The sequence below is a fragment of the Lissotriton vulgaris genome, chromosome 7 (assembly GCF_964263255.1).
Source record: "Lissotriton vulgaris chromosome 7, aLisVul1.2, whole genome shotgun sequence".
In the NCBI taxonomy this organism is placed as follows: domain Eukaryota; kingdom Metazoa; phylum Chordata; class Amphibia; order Caudata; family Salamandridae; genus Lissotriton; species Lissotriton vulgaris.
In genome coordinates, this window is record NC_141695.1 from 417,697,704 (window position 1) to 417,723,875 (window position 26,172).

The 26,172-nt window shown below is 46.2% G+C and overlaps 1 protein-coding gene across 1 annotated transcript in view; it reads right to left on the bottom strand.

Moving 5' to 3' along the window:
* The window catches only part of LOC147701770 (sulfotransferase 2B1-like), a 415,303-nt gene extending 401,872 nt beyond the window's left edge, over positions 1 to 13,431 (bottom strand). The window contains exon 1 of the mRNA XM_086930398.1: positions 13,284 to 13,431. Coding sequence (XP_086786524.1) covers positions 13,284 to 13,419 — 136 coding nt within the window. The 5' untranslated portion in view covers positions 13,420 to 13,431. The remainder of the gene's footprint in view (positions 1 to 13,283) is intronic.
* Between the last annotated feature and the right edge of the window lie 12,741 nt (positions 13,432 to 26,172).

Consider the following 26,172-nt stretch of genomic DNA (forward strand, 5'->3'; position numbering starts at 1 on the left):
CAGCAAAACAGAAAGTGCGTACTTGCATGATCTGTTGTCAGTTCAATCCAGGTAAAAGCGTCCCTGTAGAGCAAGGTGGATTTCATCCTCCCGATCACCCTTTTGAAGTCCTCCAGATGGATTATATCCAGATGGACCGTTGTCGAGGATTCAAGTATGTCCTCGTAGTTGTTTGTGCACTTTCCCGTTGGACCGAAGCATATCCAGTCCCAGATTACACTGCCCCGACCACTGCCAGGCAGCTGGTTCGAGAATTCTTCCCACGGTACGGCTTGCCTCGTGTCGTGTACTCAGATAACGGACAGCCATTCTCATCCGAGCTCATGAAACAGGTTTCCCTTCTGCTAGGATATCAGTGGAAATTCCATTGTGTCCGACATCCCGAGGCCGCTGGCCTTGTGGAAAGGCATAACCAGACACTGAAAACACGCCTTGCTAAAATCTGTAAAGAGAAAGGGGTCGACTGGATAGTCGCCCTGCCAGTTGCACTGTTCTATATGAGAATGGTCCCCCATTCGAGATCAGGACTATCCCCGTATGAGGTGGTCTTTGGGCGACCACCGAATATGTGGGGGACGCCCATGCCTAAGAAAATAACCGATGTTGATTGTAATATGCTGACAGATTACCTTGCCTCCTTGATGTCTGCACTCCAATCATGTCGTTCACAGGTTGCCGCAGCCTTTCCCGACAACACTGATGTAAAGCCACACGATGTCCGTCCCGGAGATACTGTGTTGATTCGCAACTTCGACAGGAAAAGCCCGCTGGAGCCCCGCTGGAAGGAGCCGAAGATCGTCCTTCTGACCACGAGGACGGCAATCAAAGTGGAAGGACGAAAGGGGTGGATCCACACGAGTCATATTAAAAAATGTAATGAACTGTTGCCAGAGACTGACTCGTCCACCCCCTCAAAGGACTGCCTCGATATTAGTGACTTTAAAGTTCCCAAAAGAGAGAATACTCCCCAAGAGGAGTACAAAAAGAAATTACGATCTAGCAAGTCAGACAGTTTAATTGTTTAAGTCCTCCCCTAGGTGAATCGGTTAAATAGTTTCTGACATGTATCCCCTAGATCGAGATAGAGAGAGAGAGAGACAATTCAAGAAACATGCATATTGCAAATCACTCCGTAGTCACTGTATAGTGACATTATTGGTTATGTTTTTTCTAAGTCTTTTGATTATTGTTGCTAGTATACTACTGCCTATATACTACCCTATCTTCAAGCGTGAACAATCTGCTTACAATGTCACTGCCGAACATTCTTTTAGCGAATTACCCCCTCATGAACTATCTTACAGACTTGCGCTGCGCAACAACACATTCATTAGTATGTTACATCACTCCCATCAGACTAATAATGCTACAAACTGTTGGATATGTGGCCGACTCCCTCCCTATCAGAAATACAAGGGAGTTCTGCCCCTCTTTCCGTATCCGTTCACACACAATGGCTCATGTGGAGCATGGTTTCGAATAATTAATTCCTTAGATCCTGATATTGCTGTTTTCAAAGGAAATTGGGTTTGGGGAAACTTGAACTTAGTTCTGCTTAACGCCTGTTATCCCGACAAAAAGGGAGTTCCCACTAGAATAGGAACTGATCTAGAAAATGAAGTATATGGATTAGGAAATTATACAATTAACCTTATGATTCTTACTGTTGAATCGGAAGCTGCACCAGTTCTCCCTGCTATGTCAGTATTACCAGTCACAGGTGACTTATGTGTCAGAAAGAAGGGTTCAGTACACTTAGGTCATAGTAAATGTACTACTGTGGTCGAATTCAGTGATCAAGGCAGGTCTTCCTTTAGAGCTACTCGTCATTCCTACTTTGTTTGTGGCCATACCGCATACATACGTTTACCTCCAGATTGGGATGGTACCTGTTACATTGCATTCCTTCTGTCACCTGTTTTTCTAGCCCCTCCTGATTATCACAGAAATACAAATCTAGTAACGAAAAGACTCCGAAGAGATCTTCCGATTGTCGACTATACTGAAACGGCATGGGAGCAATACACCGATTTCAATAAAGGATTCTTTTTCTTCACAGGTCCCGTCCAAAACAGTAAACTAATACGTAGATTAACTAGAACACTCGAAGCAGTAGTGAATGAAACTACCTCCGCTCTAGGCAACTTAACAGAGGAGCAATCTGCCATGCGGGTTGTTGTTCTCCAAAATCGTCTTGTTATTGACGTCATCCTAGCAGATAGGGGCGGAGCTTGTAAGGTCATCGGGTCAAGTTGCTGTGTTTTCATTCCAGAAAACGCGCCAACTGTATATAAAGCTATTACACGTCTTCATAAGATCGCAAGTTTGATACATCAGAATCCAGGCACCTGGACTTGGTCCGGTTGGTTCTGGATAACATTGACCGCTTGGGGATGGAAGATCCTATCCTTCCTAGGCATTGCCCTTGTTATAGTATTCAGTTGCTGCCTGTGCCTACAGTGTGGGCCAGCGATGTGTGGTCTGTGCGCCACCTCATGTATTCCACATTCTAGTTTTCATTCAAGACGCGAAAAGAAGAAAGAAGAGCAAATAATGTTACAAGAACAGACTGATCGATTCATGAGGATCGATATATCATGAAGGGTCCGTAGGGAACAAGGAGGGAATGAGGAAATATAAATTTTATGGTCAAGAAATGTTCCCTAACGTGTACCCCACCGTCTCCATGTACCAGCTTAAAGTGCATGTAACTTCCCTCCTGTGTCAGCTATGAAGACGCAAATACATTTGCGTCCAACGTTAACATGTCCTCTTTCAGATCCACCCTGAACGGGTTGAATATTCCGTTCCTAAGTATGCCATGCCAACGTCTTTTTGTGGTGTACTTTACACGTTTTTCAGCTCTGGCGAAGTAGGCCCTGAATTCTGCCATTGAGCCTTTTTTCTGCCTTCTGACTCTGAACGCCTCAGCCTGGGCTGCCTCTGGACCCATGACCTCTGCCTTACTCCCTGTGCGGCTAACGGCGCTTAGCTCAGCCTGCTGCCTGCCAAGACTGTATTCAACCTTCGAATTATCTGTTCCGCTCCTCAAACATACATTCCTGCCTACTAGTTCAAGTAAACATCCTTCCAGCTGCAGAGCAAAGGGCCCGGCCTCACTGTCTCTGTGCAAGTAATTCATAGCTCCGTTACCATGGTAGGCCCATGCCCCCTCGCATCTCATGCAGACCCTTAGACGCTTATACACACACTCACAGTCAGTATAGAACAGCCTCTGCCCAAGAGACCTTTCCCTCTAAATAATATGGTTCCCAAACATCAGATATCAGATATGATATAGGTACGAGTTGATCTGACATGCCAGACTTCTGTCTCTTTCCGCTAGTGTAAATGTCAAGTCCCCTGCACCCTCCGGCTCCACGTCAATCACACGTCATGCAGCTGCGCGCGCATCCAGGCCTCAGATTTCTGCTGACATTGCAATATTCTGCTTTGTACCCACCTACTTGTGACACTTACGTGTGACGTTTCTAGCACACACCTCTATGTTCACGCCTAGTCCACGCCTTTTGATTACGTATTGCTAACACGTGTATGCTGTTATCTTGCTTCTCTCAGCTGTTACGCCTACTGTATTGGTATTCACTATATGGTTTAAGTATAAAAGTTATGTCTTGTCAATAAAGTATGCTCTATCCCTTCCTGCACCCCAGTGGTGTCGGGAACACGATATCCGGTACCTGTACCATTCCTTTTTAAGGAATAAAACCCCTAAGAACTCTAACACCACGGACTCTGCGTCTTTCTTTCCGATTGAGTTATTTTTGTTAAGTACTTACCTGCATAGAAATTAGGACGGTAAATCAAATATTTACCACACCCTCTCCCAACAGAAGGCCTCAAAGCCATTCAAAACTCGTTGGATGCCCATAGGGGACTTGGAGAGTAATTAGGTGTCATCTGCAAACATGATCGCAGGAACCCGGCACCCAGCGAGCTTGGGGGCATCCCTATTAGGCACCGATTTCAAGTGAGCAATTACCCCGTTGAATAAAGGCAAAACAGGGTTGGTGCCAGTACACACCCCTGTCTCACCCCCCTACCAACGGGGAATCTAGCAGACAAAACACCATTTCTCCCGCACCTAACCTGTGCGTAGTTCTCCTTGTGGAGTCTGATTATCATACTCAGAAGGGGAGAGGGAATGCCCAGTTCTAAAAGCACAGCCCACAGTTTCCCACATGGGACCAAGTCAAAGGCCACACGTAGGTCGACAAAAACAGTGTATAAAGAGCCACCCTCCATTTTAACGGTTTTCCAACATAGTAGGGTCAGGCGGAAAATCTTGTCCGTAGTGGATACATTTTTCCTGAACCCTGCCTGGTAGGGGCTAAGGATGGAGTGTTCCTCCATCCATTCCAGAAGGAGGTCTAGAATCAGCCTCGCAAAGATATTTTGCGATACATCGATAAGGCTGATAGGCCTGTAATTGGCTGGGAGGAGAGGAGAACCCTTCTTGAAGATAGGGACTATCTTAGCTCCCAGCCAAGTACTAGGGACCGCCATATCTCTTTGGATTGCATTAAATATAGCCGTTAGATAGGGGGCCCAACCCGTGGGTTCATGCTTGAAAAGATCTCCAGGGAGCTTATCTAACCCTGGAGCTTTGCCTGCTGGAAGTTTGGAAATAGCAGCACGGACCTCTCCCTCAGAAAACTCAAACTCGGTAGTTAGGTCATTAAAACTGGTCACATTTCCCCCTTGTTCCATACCAGAATCGGAGTTTTCCCCTCCGTAGAGGGTACAAAAATGCTCTTACCACACAGTCACAGCGATATTAGGCTCTATTACCGGTAATGGGTCAACAGACCCTGTATTTACAAGTTGCCAGAAATTCCTTGCATCCCTAATTTTAAGAGCAGGTGTAAGATTAGCCCAGTAATCATTATCCCACTCAACCTTGGCATGATGTATTAGGTGCCTATATTCTAATCTCCTTTCTTTTATCAGCCCTTTATTATTATTTTGCTTCAGGGCCCTGAGGAGTTGGGTTTTCGCCTTTCTACAGGAAGCATTATACCAGGTAGGTGTGTTTCGCACCCTTCTCCCTGTTGGCACTGAGGGATTAAGGACCTCTGTTAGTGAGATAGTTAATTCCAGATTGCGATCCCAAAGTTGAGAATGTGTTTCAGATAGGGGGTGCTGCAGGATTAAAGCACCAACTGCTTCCAGTACCGGGATTGCCCGGGCATATAGCTCAGCCACTGCTTCTGGGTGTGTTACAAGTTTATCCCATCTAACCCTGCGCCTATTACTGGACAAAATCACCCTATCATCTGAAGCACTAGCTGTATTACTGTCATCGTTGGGGATACCCGGTAATATAAAATCCAGGGTCAGTGCGTTATGGTCACCCCTAGTTTCTACCCTGAAGTCGGAAACCTTATGCCAAGCACAACTTTCAACAAATATATAATCCAACCTTGACTGATGCCCAGGCTTATTGTAGGTACATTTAGATGGTATATCCGATTTTACACGGCCATTGCAGGCCCTGATAGAATGATTCAGCGTCAAAGCCATGATTTGCACAGCCAGCGGTGCCCATGAACTGGGGGGTGGTCCCGCCACCGGGGAAAATTTCCATTGCTCGTCCTCCTCCAGTCCCACCTCATCCATCAAGCCAGGAAGTGGCTCAAAGTGAGAATTAAGATCCCCACCGACCAGAAATGTGGTACCCTGTGGGATCCTATTTAAGAATGTGGAAAGTTCTTCGATAGTTCTTGAATCGCAGGCAATGCTCACTGGTCTAGAATAGACTTTAACCAAAGCGAGCTTTGAAGTATCCGGCCACTCTAGGACCACACACTGAATATCCTCCGATGCTGTATTCATTACTCTGACTTTACAGCCTAGGTGGGATCCTACCCAGATTGTTAAGCCCCCCGACGGTCTGCCCTTCCCACCCCACCTTGCCAGGACTGAGAATGAGGCAAAACCGTTCCGCAGTTGTTCCTCCCTTGCCCAGGTTTCCTGGAACAGACATATGTCGCTCTTATCTATAAAGGAGCCCCAATTGGGACAGGCTATTTTATTACCTAGACCTGCCAAATTCCAGGGCAATATTTTCAGCAATCTGCCGTTAGTTGTACAACCATGGGTTTGTAGGCTTGGTTCCATGGCAGTACTTGGGGTTGCCAGAGATTGCAAATTAGCTTGATGCTCAGACTGAGAGTCAATGATTCTAGGACCAAGGGGAACAACTAACAGTGTCTCTAGATGATTGCTCTTTACACTATCATCTACTTGTGTCCTGCGCACATCCAAACAAACATCCATCCGCTTCAATGGTGTATGTGTATAGTCTGTACCATCAATCCCTCTTTTTCGACCAACCTCTCCCGATTTATTCTGTCAGTCTACCTCTTCCAAGCAGCTACACCTATTGTTTTGGAATTATTGGGTGGCCATATGGGTAGTGTGAAAATGTGTCCTTGGCCCTCTGGGCTGACCCCTAGGTCCGACCCTTGTCCAGCCTTTTTCGTGCCCTAAATCCTATCGAAAACTATTAGAAGGGTAAAAGAAGGACAGTGGGTAAGTTTGAATTGTGCTATCTACCTCACTGCCCTGCCAATTACAAATGTGCAAGACTGTCCCGGGGTTCCTAAAATTAACCAGGATACAATCACCAGTGATGTTTTTACTGGTGTATACCACCCAAGCAACCCTTCTAACCATCAAAATTTCGCTAGAAATATGGGGGGGTAGGGGTCTGTGATTATTCAACCAGTTTGCCACCTTATTTTTAAGTGAGGAAAATGATTCCACTACTGAAGTGCTGAGCTCTGCGACACCAGTTAGGACCACTACAAGGGGGGCTGCCTCTGGAGGTAGATTTACTAAATTTTTCGTTCTAGATAGCTTATCCTCCGTGCTAGTTCGCTCCAGATTCTCAATGGGCTTTTTAGTCGTTACCACAGAGGAGTTACCAGGGAGAGTGATAGGGTTACTCTGTACTACCCGAGAAATAGTAACTGGTGCGGGGGCAGGGGAGTTTGGTGTGGTAATGATGTTAGCTACAGATGCGCCTCCCTCCTTGACGTTGGAGTTCCCCTGCGTAGTTTCTATTAATTTCCACTTGTCCGACATTGCTCCAGTGACTTTTTCTATTTTTGCCAGTCTATAGTCTATTTGATCCAGCCTGGCAACCAGCTGCTCAATCAAGGATTTCAAAATGCTGGCTAGATTTGAGCTAGATTGGTCGCTACAATCCTGTATTCTTTCTCCAAAATTAAACATGTTGGTGTGCACCAGGGGGAACCTTTGCACCGTGAAGCTTACAGCGTCACAAGCTACTATCGGGGCCTCTCCTCCTTTTGCCTGGCCATTAGGATGTTTACCAGTGGGACATTTGTCTAGTCTCGGCTTCTTTCCACCCCCTGTCTGTGCCCCACGCTTTCTTTTGGGAACAGCCCCTTCCCGGTTCCCTCGGAGTTGGATAGTACCAATGAGAGGCCTAATATCAGGGGTCGTACTATCACCAACAGGAGGTGCTGGGCTTGATTCAGGAATGTCAGGTAGAGCGTCTCTGCATGCTCCCAAGCTACTCCTAGAGTCCAACAGGACAGCTGTTCTTAATTGATCATTACTATTTAATGGAGCGCCAGGGGAACCTACACGTCTCTCGGGTGCTTTCGCATTAGCAATATGACCCAGCGAAGATCTCTTCGCATTATCAATCCCCTGAGACAAACGGGGTTCCAATATAACTATTTCATTAGATAAAAGAGAATTTGCTCTAACAAGAAAATTGTTCAGTGTACCTGCCACCAATGTACTCGATGCTAGAGCTTTACTTCTGGTTTCTCGGGCCGCCATAATCCAAGATTGGTGATAACACAGTGACCGGTATATCTTTGTGAGTCTAAATACAAAATTTTAAATACTCTCCAGCCAAGAGGGGTGGCCCGGTCCGGTCTTACATGGTCTCTAACGGGCTACAACGGGCCCTCCCTTGGCCCGGGCTTCGCCCGCGTGTCCCGCGGTAGTGGTTGTGGGCGTAGCTAAATAGGAGGAGGAGGGGGCGGGAAGAGGCACCAGGTGCAGGAGATGAGGAACCGCAAACACCTCTGGTCCTTGCAGTCCCGCTCCGACATAGGAAACCCCAGGTGTCAGCCTTCGAAGTCCGCAAATGTTCCAGGTATAGAATGTGGGCTTTGAAACTGCCAGGCGATATCCCAAATGTCTCTGACTGCGAGCGTCCCCTGCGGAGCGGGGGATGTGAGTCGTATTTGAAGGGCTGCAGGGAAGGAGGGGGCGGGAAGAGGCACCAGGTGCAGGAGATGAGGAACCGCAAACACCTCTGGTCCTCGCAGTCCCGCTCCGACATACGAAACCCCAGGTGTCAGCCTTCGAAGTCCACAAATGTTCCAGGTATAGAATGTGGGGTTTGAAACTGCCAGGTGATATCCCAAATGTCTCTGACTGCGAGAGTCACCCACGGAGCGAATGACGCCAGTCGTATTTGAAGGGCTGTAGGGAAGGAGGGGGCGGGATGAGGCACCAGGTGCGGGAGATGAGGAACCGCAAACACCTCTGGTCCTCGCAGTCCCGCTCCGACGTAGGAAACCCCAGGTGTCAGCCTTCGAAGTCCACAAATGTTCCTGGTATAGAATGTGGGCTTTGAAACTGCCAAGCGATATCCCAAATGTCTCTGACTGCGGGCGACACCACAGTAGGTATCACTTGGAGGCTAAAGATATAGCTAGCCAAAGAGAGAGCAGTCTGGGGGGTGACTAAAGTTAATGTCAATGCAATCCCCTCGTATTGTTTTGGGTCTCGTACCCACCCAGTCAACCCTAGGAACCATTAAAATCTCTCCCACTTAGTCATATTACAACTGCCCATGTCTAGCCAGCCAGAATAAACACTTGTTCCTTAGTTCAAACTGTGTTTCCTTCTGGCAGGCTTTAGTCACGGGCACACCGGTCAGCATAATGACATATGAAAGTGATGTTGGAGGTAAATCAATGGTTGAAAGCATCACGGTTCCAATACCTTCCTCATGAGCCACTAGTTTAACCCCCAGTTGGGCCCTTCCAGCCCCAACTGCCCCTGTCTATGTTTGGGCCAACGCTTTAGCATTTGGGTCCATCACGGGGGAGACAGCATCATCGTAGCCTTTTATGATGTTGGGACCCCTATGACCGTTGAAAAGCGCTCAAGCTTGAGTCTGACAGAGGTCAGACCCTGCTTCGTGGGGAACAGTGGTGGATACTAACTCAGTGGTGCAAACATCCGTCCCAGTAGCTTCCTCATGGATGTTTGAGGATGCCTCCCTCGCAGATCTGTGTTGGCCTGCTTGTATTAAGGAAACATCTGAGCCCAAACCTTCCCCTGCAACAACTGTAGGCTGCAATAAATCTTTTTTGCCAGCCAGTTTACACATTACCGAATCCAGATTTTTCAAGCACCCCCAGAGTGGTTCAAGGCTGTTGTCTGGTAGTTCCTTAAAACGTACAAGAGAGGCACACAAACAAGTCTCCCTAACAGTGTCCAGGGCTGCAACCCCCAGAGTATTACATGTGAGTACAGGAAAAGCAAAAGCAACATCAGTTTGTGTACTGATTGTACAAGTCTGTACTACCCCAGAGTTGGGGTTTCAGGTCACTTTCTGCTGTTTAGGTTTTCGTATGCCCCCACCCCTTCTTCACCTTACTGGTGGCTCTTTCCTCTTGGCCTTGGTGTGGAGTTTAAAAGCCTGTGTCCGTGTCCTGGTAGCTATACTGGTCCTGGTTACAGGTTCTGAATGGGAAAGTTCCACACCAGGTACAAGTGTAGGTGCAGGTGAAGAAACAATTGCAGGAGAAGACTGCAATTGTCTTGTGTGGTAAGAAGTCAGGAAGTTTGTGAAGCCACACCCATGGCGATTGGGCTTAAGGAAGAGCGCCTCGACAATGGTAAAGGTCCTAGAGAGACAATTTTCATATTTTACCCCAAAACACCCCCTAATTTTCATATTTTACATCCGAACCCCATACCCACCGAAAAACGTTAAATTAGCCCATTACTGACCTCACAATGAGTTGTAATCAAATGCGATGCAAAGGCACCTGCGTTGTCGAAGTTGTGATGTTAACGATGTACTGCCTGCATTGTAATGGTCATCTCCCGTGCCAATGGTAGCCCATAGCCTACGCCGTTTGCGTCAGTCTGCCCCTGGACAGCGCTCAGCACCAAGGAGGCTTCCTCTTGGACACTCCACTGCTACTATTCCAACACTCTCCTCACCATCAAACATGTACGCCACCTCGCCTGCCAGGAGCAACCTCTGCTCCAGACCGGTTATCGTCATCGCCATCACTGACGGCTGCAGTATCACCCGCAGGGAGCACCCCTGCCCAACAAGGAGGAGGCATTGCCATCACCTACAGAAGCACACTCTGTCTGATCACGCACTATATTGACCCAAGGGTGACCATGGACCACCTCAACTCCCAGATAAGGACCAAGCCCAAGCACATCCATTGTGGCACCCTCATGTGTAGGCCCCCGGGCCATGGCCCCTCATTCTCCAATCTTCATTGCACCCCAGGGTATCCCATCCACTAACGACATCCTATTTGGTGAATTCAAGTTCCACCTGGACAACCTCTGTGACCAGGACAGCACCCCCTCCTGGGGAAGGTCCCCTACATCAGACGCAAGCAGCAAGTCACCTCAACAAGCCACATAGCAGGACACAAGGTAGAGCACGTCACCTCTGCCTGTGGGAACTTCAACTACAGCCACAACACCGAACTCTCCTGGACCAACCATCATTGGTAACATCACATCTTCACTTTGCCCACCTGATGCCACCGCCATAATCGCACCCTCTCGCAGCTAAATCAAGGCCACTAAAGAACGTCTCGTCAACTCCCTCCACACCAACACTCCACCAATGCTTCCAAACGATGACACCGCAGTGCGCAAACACCACTGATGGATCTCCAACAGCGCCGACATTCGGTCCCCCCTCATGAACGGCACTGCGTCAGTACCTTTTGCCTGCCTGATGGCAGGAGTGAGGGTGACGCAGTGCCAGAGGGATAGGCTAGCCCCATGCATTGCTGGAGTTTCGTCATGATTGTGACACAACTGCAGCAATGTGTGACTTTAGCACAGACAGATACGTCAGGATTCCTGACATATCTGTCATTACTTGCGTCATGAAGCTGTCCAGTGAATACAGCGCATCCATGCTGTCCCAAGAAGGGCGTAGGGAGACTGTTGCAATGCTGTCTTGTCGCAGCGCTGCAACACTTTTCATTACTGGGGCCCAGGAATGTGCATTATCTTATTGATCGTGTGCATTCCTTCACTGTAGTTTTGTCGCAAGGCTGCACTGCAACATTGCTTGCAGCGCTGTCCAGCACCAAAACCTGCTGAGATGTGACCCCAAGTGTTATCCCCATTTTTAAGACCAGCTATTTTCTGGTGTTAAGTAACTGGCTCTAACTGCAGTTACAGGCAGTTTTTTGGTCTTCAGAAGTTCACGGTTCCCCTTGTGAATATGGATTAGTGTTGTTTGTGTGCGTTTTTGTACGGGAATGCCTCTCCTGCATGTAAATATTGCTAACAGAAGTGGCGATCTTTACAACGGATGCTTTTGCCTAAAAACGGTCTCTAACGTTTGTTAGCGTCGACAGCTTGGTAATAACAATAAAATGGTCACCGCATTAGCGGCAGAAAAGTGCGCTAACACGGCGATAACTCATTGGGAATGTGACCCTATGTATTCTGCTAGCTGAAGTTTAACCCATTTTTGGAAATATAAGTAAGTCTGTTCCTCAATCGCCAATGATCTTTGCTGGTAACTTAAACAACATATTGTTTAAGATGCTTGTTTACAGTAGGTATGTTATTGTGAATGGGCCTGTATCAGAAAACGCTAAATAGCCATTTACTGCAAAACAAAGAGACATACACTGGAATCATCATTAAAATAGTCACTGACAAAGCCTATGGGTCTGGCTTAAATTTGCTAACACTTGTTGACACAGTCATTCACAATGATGGTTAGAACAATAATGCAAGCCCCATATGCTTTCCCAATCCAACAAAAAAGAAGCAATAAAACGATTATTTTCTTTCACGAATGGACATAAGAAATAAAGGGTTGAATGTGATAAACAGTGTGATGACTGAGTGCACAGTTCAGATGTAACTATGGGGCATATTACCAACAACTAGCGATAATTATCGCTATGTTGGTTTAGCGGCGGTATTTTTATCTCCGAGCTGCGGCGATTTTTATCGCTTAGGAACCTTGCTATTATCAAGGTAAATGTAAATTGTAAATGTAAATTGATACTTGTATAGAGCACTACTCACCCGCAAGGGTCTCAAGGCGCTTGTACGAATACCGCTGTGGAACCCATCCTGGCTTTCCCTGTGAGGTGTCCACTCCTGGGCACCCCCAAGGTGGAGGCCAGGCATCCTTAGCGTTGTGGGGATTAAGCAAGCTATTGCCCAGAGTTGCAGAGTGGGACTCCATGATTGGAATAGGCTGCAAGGCGAGAATTATCAGGTCCGTGGAATTTTGAGCTCAAGACCCGCCGAGGCGGGGAATTGAACCCTGGTCCCGGGCTAGACCTCTGCATCAGGGTCTGCCGCTCTAATCATTGAGCCACACTTCTTAGGTTTATCTCCTAAGCGATAAAAATAGGCCGAAATGCATGAATATCGCTGAAAAGTCCGCGATATTCATGCAAAACTGAGTTAATGCTCTTAGCCATGTTATCCACCTACCATTGGATAACATGGCTAAGAACTGCTCAGGGGCAGGTGTTAGCTTTTGGAGATATTTGCGCTTAGCGCGAATATCTCCAAAAGTTGGTAATAGGAGATAGCGATGTTAGCGACTGTTTCCAGTCGCTAACATCTTGGCACGCCCATTTTGCATGTCATTAGTGATAAATATCACTGACATGCAAAGCGGGGCCCAAGATGGTCGCTATCTCCTACTAGCAGTCGCTAACTGGTGTTAGCGACAGCTAGGCAATAGGGAGATAATTTTATCTCTGCTTTCTTGGCTTTTAAAGCCAAAAAAGCAGAGATAAACCCCCTTGATAATATGCCCCATAGTTCCTCACGTAGTCGGATGGAACAACTTAATAGAAAGTGCATATAGCCCTAATATCCAATAGTATGAGGCACGAGTGCAATACTACTCATAGTGGAGCGAAATACCCACTTTATGTAATAATAATAATAATTGTAACAATAGGTCTTGTCACAGCTGCTCTGTCAAGCCACATCTAAACAGAAACTTCTTTTACCTGATTTGGGATAGGTGACATTAAATACATCGTCATCCAGTACTGGAAAATAGTTTTCTGCAAAACTCACACTCTCCTCTGAAAAACCAACTGAAGGGAAGAGCATGTCTTTGTATTTTAAAAGTTCAGCAGACATCTTGCGATCTTACAATCTGCAAATGAAACACAGAGGAAGGACACAAGATGAGACATGGCAATACTATGAACAGTGCAGTGCAGTAGATCTGAAGCGCCAGGCTCGCACTACGAGCAGAATGTAACATCCTTTGAGCACTGACCTCAACACCAATGCCTGTTCAATATTCTAATGCGGAGGGCTCCTCCACAAAGAAACAGATATTATTTGGTTCTTTCTAATGAGCCAAGGGGCCCTTTTTGAGTGGTAGACGCCATACAAATGCATATCTTTGACTCCTATACTATCGCTCATTCTGCATGCTGATCTATTGTAACATGCACATTGGGAACAGCAATTGTTTTCAACATCCACGCCCACAGCCCTTACTGACTTTCAAGTGCTAAACAAGCACTTACACAACAAGTGCAGGACTCAAGCTGAGGAGAAATAGACTCTTCGGAGAAAGGCAGGTGATAACTTACAAAGGAGAAATCTTTTAAACCATCCAAACTGGAATGCATCCTTGTCATGCTCTGTGTGCACCCTAGAAAACTGGCTGTGTCGGGTAACTATGACACCTGCTATGTGGATAGGGTTTTTTTCAGTAAAACACGCTTAACTGGAACTCTTTTCATGAAAGATATAAAATATGCTTTCATAAATGTGATACTTTACAATCAATCTGAAACGGATTTGTGAATGCAAACTGTAACTGTACCTTTGGTGTGCACGTTGGTGATACACAGTAATAACTATAGCAGTTTAAGAAACATAGGACAAATGGTTCCGTGGGACCGACTTAAAATAACCTATGAGTTTAAGGTTCATGTCAATCTTGCTCATATACTCAGCTCACAATGTTATTGTTCTGAACATACGGGGGTATATTCACAAGAACAAGTGATAACTACCACGATACCTCCACCTAACTCCTTGACCAGAAGCAACAATGACCCGACTCCTCTCGTCCAATCTATCCCCACTCCTAACCTCAATGATGCCACTCAGTCTCACAACTGTCTACTCTCTCCTTCCACTAATTCTAGGCATACACTACTACAGATGAAGGCATTATGCCCTTGCAGCGCACTTACCCACTTACTGACCCAAATGGAGCAGAAAATAGACTCCCTAGAGGCAGATATCCTACACCTACAACATGACCTCACCTACCAGATTAAACCACCTTGCTCACACAATCAGGGTTGCCCTACAACTTTGTTCATGACCCTGCCTGGTACACCTTGGCCCACCAACTCTATGAGGAAGCAGGCTCATGGACCTAGCCAGACTCTCTGCCCTATCTCAGCACGAGAAGCAGAGGAGACCAACGACTCGTACCTCACAAAAAGCCAGAACACGGCCCCTTCTGCTATCCCTGTTTTAGTGAGCACAAACAGAAATCCTAGACCTGCCAGCTCGCCAAGACACCCTGCTCTATACAAGTCTATACATACAGAACACACTAACACTGCGGCCCCCTGTTCCCTGACGTGCATGCTCCTCAACTGTAGATCAGCAGTTGAACACACCACAGAAATTGCTGAAGTTTTACTCGCAGAGGAAATAAACATCACATTCCTCACAGAATCATGGCTCAATGACCATTCTACCCCCATTCTTGACCTTCTCACCCCCCCCCCCTCCTAGGCTACAACATCATCAGACATGACAGACAGATCAAAAGAGGTGGCGGCCTAGCTATTATTTACAAAGAAGGAATACAACTTACCAGATTAAAATCAACGGAATACCAAACTCTGGAGTACCTAGGTGTTGAACTTACAATCAAAGGCACCATGTCCAAAAAATTTCACACCATCTATCATCCTCCCTGTGAATGTGCCATCGTCACTGAAGAGCTTACCGACATAATATCTCACTTCTCCCTAACAGACACAGAAGACATGTTCCTGGGTGACTTCAATATTCACTGGAACAACCCAGAAGACACCACTACATAGGTCCTCTCCACCCTGCTTGAAATAAACAACTTCAAACAACTTTGCAATGGACCAACACACATCAAAGGAGCTACACTGGATACGATCATCACCAAAAATGAGCTGATCTCTCTCAGATCGATTTCTCCCATTAACTGGTCCGATCACCACCTCATATTGTTTAATATTGTCTCACATGTCAGAAACGATTCTAAACGTCCTGTCAAACCTAAGCGCTGGACCAGGAACAGCAAAAGAGTCCCCATAATCGACCTAGAATCCAGAATTCAGGCCCATTTACTACCCCAGCCCTCCAATATGACAGCTGATGACCTCATAGCCCACTTTAATTCCACAATGACAGAAGTGTTAGATCAAGTAGCTCCTCTCAAACTAAAAAATTTGAGATCTACCAAATCTAAATCCTGGTTCAATGTTGATCTCAATAACGAAAAGAGATAACTCAGACAATCGAAAAGGACATGGAGACTAAACCCTTTGAATCTCCACCTAGCGCAACTTAGGTCTACCCGGCTGGCATATAAGAAACACATCTTTAGAGAAAAGGCCTCGTTCTTTCGCACCCAACTAGACCAGGCAAAGAATAGACCTAGAGAACTCTTCGAAATTGTAAAAAGTCAAACGAACGTCACACCGCCACAAGAAATAATTGCCACCAAGGATCGATGAGAAGAAATCGCTAGCTTCTTCACAGATAAAGTCGCAAAAATGGAGCGATCCTTCATCCAAACCCCTAAGCCTCCCTCCCCAGCAACCTGCCCCCTTTTAACCACTCCTGACGAAACCAACCAAAAACCTACTACAGACCACCAGGCTTGCTTCCAACTAAAGAATGGTGCTAATTGTTTAAACTTCAAACTCATGTCAGAAATTGAAATCAATAAAATTGCCAGCTTAAAGCCATCTTCCCACACTTTGGACCCCCTCCCATCCTCAATAGTAAAAAATCTCAGCCACATCATTACCCCTTTCTGGACAAAAATCATTAACTCATCTCTCTCATCAGGTTGTGTCCCACACTCCCTACAACTAGGGCAAATCACCCCCATACTCAAGAAACCAAGGGACGACCCCAACGAGCTCAACAACCTCAGACCTATCTCCAACCTACCGTTCCTAGCTAAAACATTAGTGAAATGCGTTCTCCAACAACTCAAAAAACATATGGACAACTTCAACCTGCTGGACACCTTTCAATCGGATTTCAGGAAAGGTTGTAGCACTGAAACAGCGATGCTCAATATCTCAGATGATATCCACAGAGGCTTAGATGAAGGTGAGGTCGGTCTCCTCATCCTTATTGACTTATCAGCGGCATTCGACACAATAAACAATACAGCTTTACTTGAGACTCTGAATAGACGCTCTGGCATTAATGGCACAGTTCTTGAATGGTTCACTTCCTTCCTTCAGCACCGTTCGCAACAAATTAAAGTCAACTCCTGCCTCTCTGCACCATTACCTGTCAAACTTGGAGTCCCTCAAGGATTGATTCTCTCACCATCCCTCTTCAATCTCTTCATGGAACCCCTTGCAATTATTCTGAAGCAAGCAGGGGTTCAATACCACCTCTATGCCGAAGACACCCAAATATACCACAAAAAGGATATCCTACACCTCAATACCACGCTTACCAAGATCCAATCCTGGTTTAATGCAAACCATTTAAAGCTGAACCCGGACAAAACTGAATTAATACTGTTCTTTCCGAAAAGTTACCACCAACCTATCCAAGCCTGGCTCAAAAATCTTAATGCTCTTAACTGCTCCTTTGTCTTATTGGATTCAGTAAAATCTCTAGGCATGACCTTGGATAAGAACCTGTCAATGAAAGACTACATCAAGAACTCTGCAAAAGGTGCACTGTACTCTCTAAAACACCTCAAGAAAATTAAACCTTCCATTCCCCAGGATGATCTTAAGACACTTGTACAATCCCTAGTCCTTTCTAAACAAGACTACTGGAACGCCATCCTAACAGGTGCACCAAAAGCTCACCCTGCCCCTCTAAGGTTATTCCTTAATATAGCAGCTTGACTCATAACTGGTGGAAAAAGATCTGTACACATCACACCTACCCTCAAATCTTTCAACTGGCTCCCCCTGGAAGGCAGATGTATTTACAAACTGGCCTGCTTCACTCACAGGGCCCTTCACACACAATCCCCAATTACCTGAACAACAAACTGGTTAAAGCAGGAAAATCAAGAACTCTGAGAAGCACCAACCCACTTCTTCTCATCCCCCCAAAAATAAAAAGAAATGTGACCCAGTGCCGATCCTTCTCTGGTAATGTTCCCAAGATATGAAACACACTCCATACTGACCTCAGATCCAACCCCTCATTCCCTTGCTTCAACAAGCATTTGCAATGCAATAGGTCTCGCATTTAGGAGAGTTTGAGCTATTGGCATTGTAAATGGCAATGCCTTTTATATAGGTTTTTAAAACAAATAAAAGGTATTGTCATTTACATTGCCAATAGCTCAAAGTCTCCTAAATGAGAGACCTATTGCATTGCAAATGCTGGTTGTTCTTGGGGTCACTCCCCCAGTTAGTCTGATGGGCAGATTCACTGCACAGGCTGGGTTTGAGATGCAGCATTCCACATCTTGTGCTCAGAGACATCACACATCGGTTTCACATCACCGACCTGTAGCCACAGAATGCTGCATTTAATAAAATAGACCTTGTTCATCTGACAAGCGTATTTCTAGGAGCACATTACAGTGCAAACGACAGAGTTAATAAGAGTAAGCGTGTTAACTTGCTCTGCACTCTGCTCTCTCTGCCCCTCAGGATCCGAGGAAGTGATTAAAGCCGACAGCTCGAACTGATGCTCGTGCCTGTCGGAAGCAGTCAGCCAGCATTGCCTCTTAACAGAGCAAAGTGACGCCGCTCTGCTGTCGGGTGATTTCTTTCCTCTTAGCAGGATTCACATTCCATGGGAATAATAGCTGAACCCGGTGCAGGGGTTGTAGGTAGCATTACTGCTGGCTGTGCTCAATACCTATTGTCTCTCACAGCTCTGTAAACTTTAATTGCAATTACAAACCAGTAATTAAATGCATCGGGAGTTATATTGCTGTGTTTTGGTAATGCATCTGACGCAGGATAGAGCCTCGAAATAGACATCTTGCAGTCTTAGCACACACTAGAACCAACAAGGCTTTACACTGCCGCTGAGATGCAGAGGGTCACAGGGTGCCAGGGTCGTCAGCACAGCTGGTACAGTTCAGTTAAGAATCCGTTAAGGTCGGCTTGTGGGAAATGATGCAGGAAGCAGCGGGGAGAGGTGGGAGGGAATTCCTTCTTCCGACCCCAAGCATGGATGCGTGTGTGCTTGGAGCTTGGGGAGCAGGATACTGAGCCGTGGCAGTGCTGCCATTCTCCGGGAGCACGGGCGCTGTATAAGGCCACACACTGCCTATATGAAAGGCTGGCACAGCTGAGAGCACCGACCCGACCTGTAAAGAAACCTTCAGTTCACTCCTCGCTAGTAATAGCACAAAAGACACGCATGTTTTACATGGGTTGCCAAGTAAGCGCCAAGAAAACCACTTCTGGTACATTGTCTAGCTCAGAGTTTGCAAGTGCCAACGGGTGCATAGCGCCTAGAGCTCTGCAGCGCTTCCGCTCCGGAACATCGGTTAGTGGCGGGCTAGGAATCTGTTACGGTCGGCTTGTGGGAAATGATGCAGGAAGCAGCGGGGGAGAGGTGGGAGGGAATTCCTCTCTGCGGCCCCAAGCATGGATGCGGTGTTTAGGTGCTGTGGGAGGGAAAGCGGTGCCTGAGTGCATAAATTTACAAAACAAGCATTGGCCGCGTGGCCGGGCCGGGAAAAATGAATTTTAAGAAAAAACAAGAATGAGTGTAATTCCTAATGGTCATGCTGCTACAAGGCTACTGTGCCTCCGGAACCGACCACCTTGAAGTAAAACATACACAAATGTGCCACTGTCCTTCTCAGACCATTGCTATTACAACAAGTTGCCGCCGCGCTGCCTGCGACGACCCGGAAGCGGTTGGGCAGCCGGCCAATCGCAGCGCGGCCCCAACCGGAAGTCCCGCCCCCATCGCAGCGCGAGAGAGAAGAGACTGTCCGAGAGAGGTGAGTGGGGGTGGGGTGTGCGCGTGTGTCTGTTGTAGTGTGTCTGTGCGTGCGTGTGTCTGTCTGCGCGTGTGTCTGTTAAAGGGGGGTGCGTGTGTGTGTATGGAGTGTGTGTATGTGCGCATGCGTGCGGGAGCCTTTGTGTGAATGCGAATAGCAGGCAGGGCGACGCGACGTGCGCGCTCACGAGCTGCAATCTCCAGGAGGACAGGCTCGTCACAGTCTGATGTCCACAATATTCCCAGAAAAGCGGCAACATAAGTTGTCTCGCATAGACAGCAAAAGCTTCGCTTTTGCTTTCGTCTAGGCGAGACCTAAAAAGGAGCTGAAACTACTGCTCCTCAACCAATACTTCCCTGACCAAGTCAAGCAACCTAGAGATCAATAGACTAATGGTCTCCCCTCTCACTCTGACTTTTTCTAGGAGGGGGTCATCTCACTGTTTCAACCACCTGGGTTCTTCACTCCCCCAATGTATATTTAAGTGTGATGTATTTGCTTATATATTTTATGATTCCTCATGTTCTACGATGTAATGCAACTTCTCCTTTACTTGTGTATGTAAAGCGCTCTCATACCCCCAGGTCTAGCTAGCGCTATATAAAACTTTATAAATAAAATAAATAAAATAAATATTAGTAGCATAACGCAACTTTTAACATCGCAGCCTATCGCGGGAAAATAATGCTGTGTCAACGTGGAATTCACTACAAAGAGGTAGCATGCGATAGACACAAGATAACGCATTGCTGAAGTCACGTCAGTGCACATGTCTGCCAGCACCCATCCCAAAACAATGTCTGGCTCACAGAGGTTGAGCTTGCAAAAGGGACCCACTCCCATTGCATGTGCATCAGTCAGTTCCTCCCTCTGTAGGGACGATGCTCATAATGGCACACGAGTGGACAATCAAATCAACACAAGGTATCGGCCCTTTGTGCTATGGCAGACTAAAGTAGGGTCCATCAAAAATTTAATCCACTATCCACAGGACTCATATTCTCACCACACCCAGAGTACTACCAAAAACATATGCCACTCATTCACTGTACATACACATATTCAACAAACGGAATATCAGCACAGGAGTATGGGGTTCACAGTTTTACATGAGAGGGCTCACACTCTTGTTATGTTATGTTATGTTATTTTGTGTCTTTTATAGCGCTCGGCTACTCAGAAGAGTGTCCCGGCGCTTTATTGACAACTTAGGAAGACAAACACAACACAACAGATTAAAAGAAAGCAGGGTCAACAGAACACGGAAATCTAGGAAGCAAAAAGCCAAGTTTTCAGGCCCTTCCTAAAAGCCAACAGATTTGAGGTGCTGCGTAACGTCAGGGGCAGAGAGTTCCAAAGCTGAGGGGCCCGGAGCATAAAGAAACGACCTCCCATACGGGCCCTCCTCACACGAGGGACAATGGCAAGGAACTTCGACTCTGACCTCAAAGATCCAGCAGGACGATAGGAAACGAGCCTCTTCTGAAGGTATTTAGCCCCTGTGGCGTAGAAGGCCTTGTGAGCAAGGGTTAAAGCTTTAAAAACGATCCGCTGTCGGATAGGCAGCCAATGAAGCGACTGCAGCAGGTCAGAGACTTTGACTCGCCTATGCAGGCCAAAAATGGCACGTGCTGCCGCATTCTGGACCACCTGCATCCGTTGCAGGAGATATTCGGGCAGGCCAAGATATAGGACATTGGAGTAGTCCAGTCTTGAACCGATCAAGGCCTGTGCCGTAATCCTCCTGTGGTCCTCAGAGAGCAAAGGGAAAAACTTCCGAAGCATGCGGAGAAGACCAAAGCAGGTGCCAGTGAGGGCGAGGATCTGAGATCTTAAAGTCAGACCGTTGTCAATTTTAACCCCCAGATTCTTAGCTGACTGAGACGACCGCCCCGGAGGAGACATGTCAGCCGGCCACCACACCTGCCAGTCCGGAACGGATTGACAACCGAAGAAGAGCACCTCCGATTTATCTGAGTTGCACTTGAGGCTGTTCAGTTGGAGACATTTAAAAACAGCCCCAAGGCACTCACGGATACTCTCTCTGTCGAAATCCTCTCCTTTCCGGCAGGTAAAGAGCAGCTGGGTGTCATCTGCGTAGGATACGATCTGGGCCCCGAAGGACTCGGCCAGAGCCGCCAGAGGGGTCATAAAGATATTAAAAAGAGTCGGGCTCAATACAGAGCCCTGCGGGACTCCGACTCCCAATGGCGGCATCTCGGCAGAGCTAGAGGAGGCCCAGACCGTCTGTCGGCGGCCGGCCAGAAAAGATGTAAACCAGCTGAGCACCGTCCCCCTCAGACCGATCTCATGAAGTCTGACGAGCAGATCCTCATGGGGGACGGTGTCGAAGGCCGCCGACAAATCGAGCATGATCAGCATGGCTCTACCACCCGAGTCTAGCGTCTCCTTGATAGCCTCAGACACCTCCAGCAGCGCTGTCTCCATACTAAGATTGGGACGAAAGCCCGATTGAGTGGAATGAAGCAGATCATGTGATTCCAAAAAATTGGAGAGCACGTTATGCACGTGCTTCTCCACGGTCTTGGCCAAAGCGGGGAGAAGAGAAATAGGCCTGTAATTGGCCAAGACCTCGGGGCCAAGCCGGGCTTCTTGATAAGGGGAATAACCATAGCTTGCTTCCAAGCCGAAGGGACCACACCCTGGCTCAGAGAAAGATTCAGAAGGGGGTTGACCAACGGATTTACAACTGCCGCCATCTTCGCCAAAAATTTGGCCGGGCATGGATCGAGCGGCGATCCAGATTTGAGATTGGCCAGAAGTGTCAGGGACGAAGCAGTTGAAATAGGCGGAAAGTCTGAGAAGACTGGCCTTAGGGGAACCGATGGAACTAGACCAGCCTCACAACAAAGGAAGGCACCAGCCGGCCGCGGTGGAAAGGAGTCCTGTATCAACTTCATCTTTGCAGTAAAGAAGCATGCAAGATCCGATGCCCACGACTCTGTGGGAGCAGTCTGGGCCGCATTCGACCGTGGAGCAGTAAATTCCCTGACGATCACGATTGTGAAGATCTCTTTGCAGGAATTTGAGGCATCCTCAATCCTCGTAGCAAAGTAGCTCTTCTTCTCAAGGAAAATATCTCGGTGGTAGGCTTTGACCACGGTTCTGTATTCGAGTCTGGCGGCTGGATTGTACTGAGCTCGCCAGGCTCTTTCCGCCACCTTGCACTGCCTGCGAGAAGCAAGTAGCGCACCAATGAACCATGGAGCAGAAACCCGTTTAGGCAATGAATGGGGGGCCCTCAAGGGGGCCAGGTCATTCAACCTGTCCACAAACCAGGCCTGCAAGGACTCCAGGTCCCTATCCAAAACCCCCGTAAGAGGGCAAGGATGTTCGCACAGTGCCTGTGACAACATTTCAGGAGTCACCCGGTGAAATGCCCTTGACGCTGATCCTAACTGCCTGGGGGCACTACTCAGGGGTTTCTTATTGGCCAGTATGTAAAAGTTAACCAGACGGTGGTCAGTCCATAGGACCGGCAGAAGTGCCGTCACCTCTAAAGGGGAGGTAGAAAAGACCTGATCCAAAGTATGGCCTTTGTCATGCGTTGGTTCATAGAGGAAGGGGGCTAAGCCCAAAGGAGCCGTGATATCGGATAGTTTAATCACGTCTGGGTTCAAAGCATCGTCCATGTGAAAGTTGAAGTCGCCAGGCAAAATGCAATGGTCCGCTCTCAAGGCCAACGCTGACATAGCAGACTGGAGCTCTTCGAAAAAAGTACCTGCTGGACCAGGGGGTCTGTATACTAACAGTCCTTTCACTGACTGATGCGCGCCAAAGATAGAGAAAAGGCAAGGGATTCAGACCCTTTGATAGCCTCAGTAGGAATGATAGAACATCCAACGGAATTCTTCACCACGAGTGCTACGCCGCCGCCCCTTCCTTCCGGTCTATCCTGCCTGTAGATGCTATATTCTGGCGGGATCGCAGAAGCGATATCCGGGTTGGAAGAAACTCCAAGCCAGGTCTCTGTAAGCATCAGGCACACCGGTTTTTCCGTAGTCAAGAGGTCAAAGAGCTCCTGGGCGTGACTGCGCACAGACCTGGTGTTTAATAGCATACAAAGATGCTTCACAGAAGCCACCTCCCGGCTCTTCTTGATACATAACACAGTACTCAGTACATTTACAGTACTGCTTTACATGACTTTTCCATGGGTTGAACAGTAGTCCTAAGCCATCTTTATTGCCACATTTGATGCACCCTGTCAGGTTATAGAACAGGTTCTGGAACTCACATTAAAAGGGACAAGGCTAGGCCATGTGCACATGCTAGATTAGTAGGATACCAGGGTGAGGTAAAGAGTCAGGATACCAGTTACACATGCAGTGTGGAACTCAGGGCAGGTGTTCACACTCAAATAAAGTGCAGGGGACTTTCCCATCCCGACCAGGCAGACTACCTCATTAAGTGAAGGCTATAACCAGTGTATACAAGAGGTGTTTAAGCATTTTATGGCAAACACTTTCATATGTTAGAGCATTCCAGGTTTCATGGTTTTGTTGGCTGGCTTGTGAAGGGATAACTAGACACAAGATTGAAAAGACTAGTCTAAAGCTTGGTTACATAGGCACACTTGCAATACAATACAGATCCCTGAGCTCACTGTGGCAATAACTGAAATATGATGAGGATATGTAGACACCCCATAGCAATGACATATGTTAGAGATACCTAGGAACAAGATGGTACAAGATACCATATGGGAGAAATATGATCACATAATGCAATGTCTGACATGTAAGATGGGATGCCTTAACACATGATAGCAACGACTGGCATGTGATGGGTGCGCCTCTGCATGCAAATGATGACAGAAAATTGAATATGATGTGGAAACTTGGGCCAATTATTGTATTGACTAGCATAAGATGTGAGACGCCAGTACACATGATAATAAATATTTACACTTGTTACAAACAGCAATCAGTTAATACCTAAAATTACCATATCACTGCTTCAGCTAAAGTCACCAGTAACATTGTGTTGGGGGGGTATGATTAAGGTCTCTGCTGATCATTGCTTGTTTGTCCAATGACAACGCAATCCATACTAAATTCAAATGTAGTATTTAGGCTCTTGTGCAGAGTTGCTTTGAAACTTTGCAGTAATGCCACAATCCAGAATCTGCGATGCAGCACCACAAATTCACGAACTTTCTGTGAGTGACACTGTGAAAGAGAAGTAACTTGTATAAACAGAGATTTTGTTCGTCTTTCAATAATCTTGTATAGGTAGAAGTTGGGTTCATTTTAGGAAACAGTAAGGTGTTCTAACACAAATTGTATATGTAGTTTATTAAAGAAAGATCATTGACCAATGATAAATGGGTCATTGACCAATGATAAATGGGTCATTGACCTATGATAAATGGGTCATTGACTTCCTTTGTATAGCAGGAAACATAGTTTATTGGCTACCTAATATAGAAACAAATCATATAGTATTAAGACTAATTACATTTTTATAAATGTGTCGTACATTACGTATAGCACAAATGTAATGATAAAAATGCACTTTACAATAGAAAATACCCGTAAAAAGATGCAAAAAACTCAATAAAGTGCATCCAAAATCCTTCACCAAATAGTTTTCAATGCAATCGCTGCAGAACTTCAAAATCAAACTGAAGGTACTTTTATTACAAAATGACATGCAAACAAGAGAACTACCTACTCTGCTATATTTTAAACTAGTTGGAGTTTATCAAAATTCTTTTAGACATCAATTGAGATCAACAATTTAAAATATTTGACATTATTACAGCAATGTTATTTTAAATTTATACATAAATATTAAAATAACTTTAAAAACCTTTTAAAAATTCATAAGGGTTGGAAAATATATGTTAATTTGGTGTAATCATTATAAAATTGATTAATTCATCTAAATATATTATATAAAATGTTATACATATCAAATTTACAAAATGCTTTAATGTGTCTGCCAGTACCGGACAAACGAAAAAGAATGTGTCAAAACCTGTTTCTACCTCGACATACAAGCCACAAAGGCCCTGATTACAAGTTGGGAGGTTAATTCCATCCTGTGCGCAAACCCCTATTAACACAAGGTACGGAATTACGAGTTTGGTTTTATTTCATGCATCCGATAATTATCGGATGTGGTAAATAAACCAACATTCATTAAATTTCATCAGGTCGAATCTGATCAAATTTAACAGTGGAAATGTGTAAGTATTTGCTGCAGAATGTGGATTTGGAGTGTCAAACACCAAAATCCGCATGTTATTCCCCAATAACTCATAAGAGGTACTATTTATCGCACCCAAAAAATAACGAACCCCAGGGTATCATAATTCAACAGGTGCAATAAACAGCACCTTTACTTATAATCAGGCACAAAGTGAAATCTTTTGTGTGATCTACCCATTCACCTACGCAATCCTTCAATGGAAGGATGCCTATCCTGAAGAGTGGCATTAGTCTTTGAACTCTAAGTTAAAAAAAAGGGGAGATCCTTTTGGGTTTGCTTATAACATACCATATCTGGCAAGGCCTTATTCAGTTTCAGTTTCACACAGTGGACGCTGTCCAAAGTATAACTTTATCTCCGCTTTTTTGGCTTTAAAAGCCAAGAAAGCGGAGATAAAATGATCTCCCTATTACCTAGCTGTCGCTAACACCAGTTAGCGACAGCTAGTAGGAGATAGC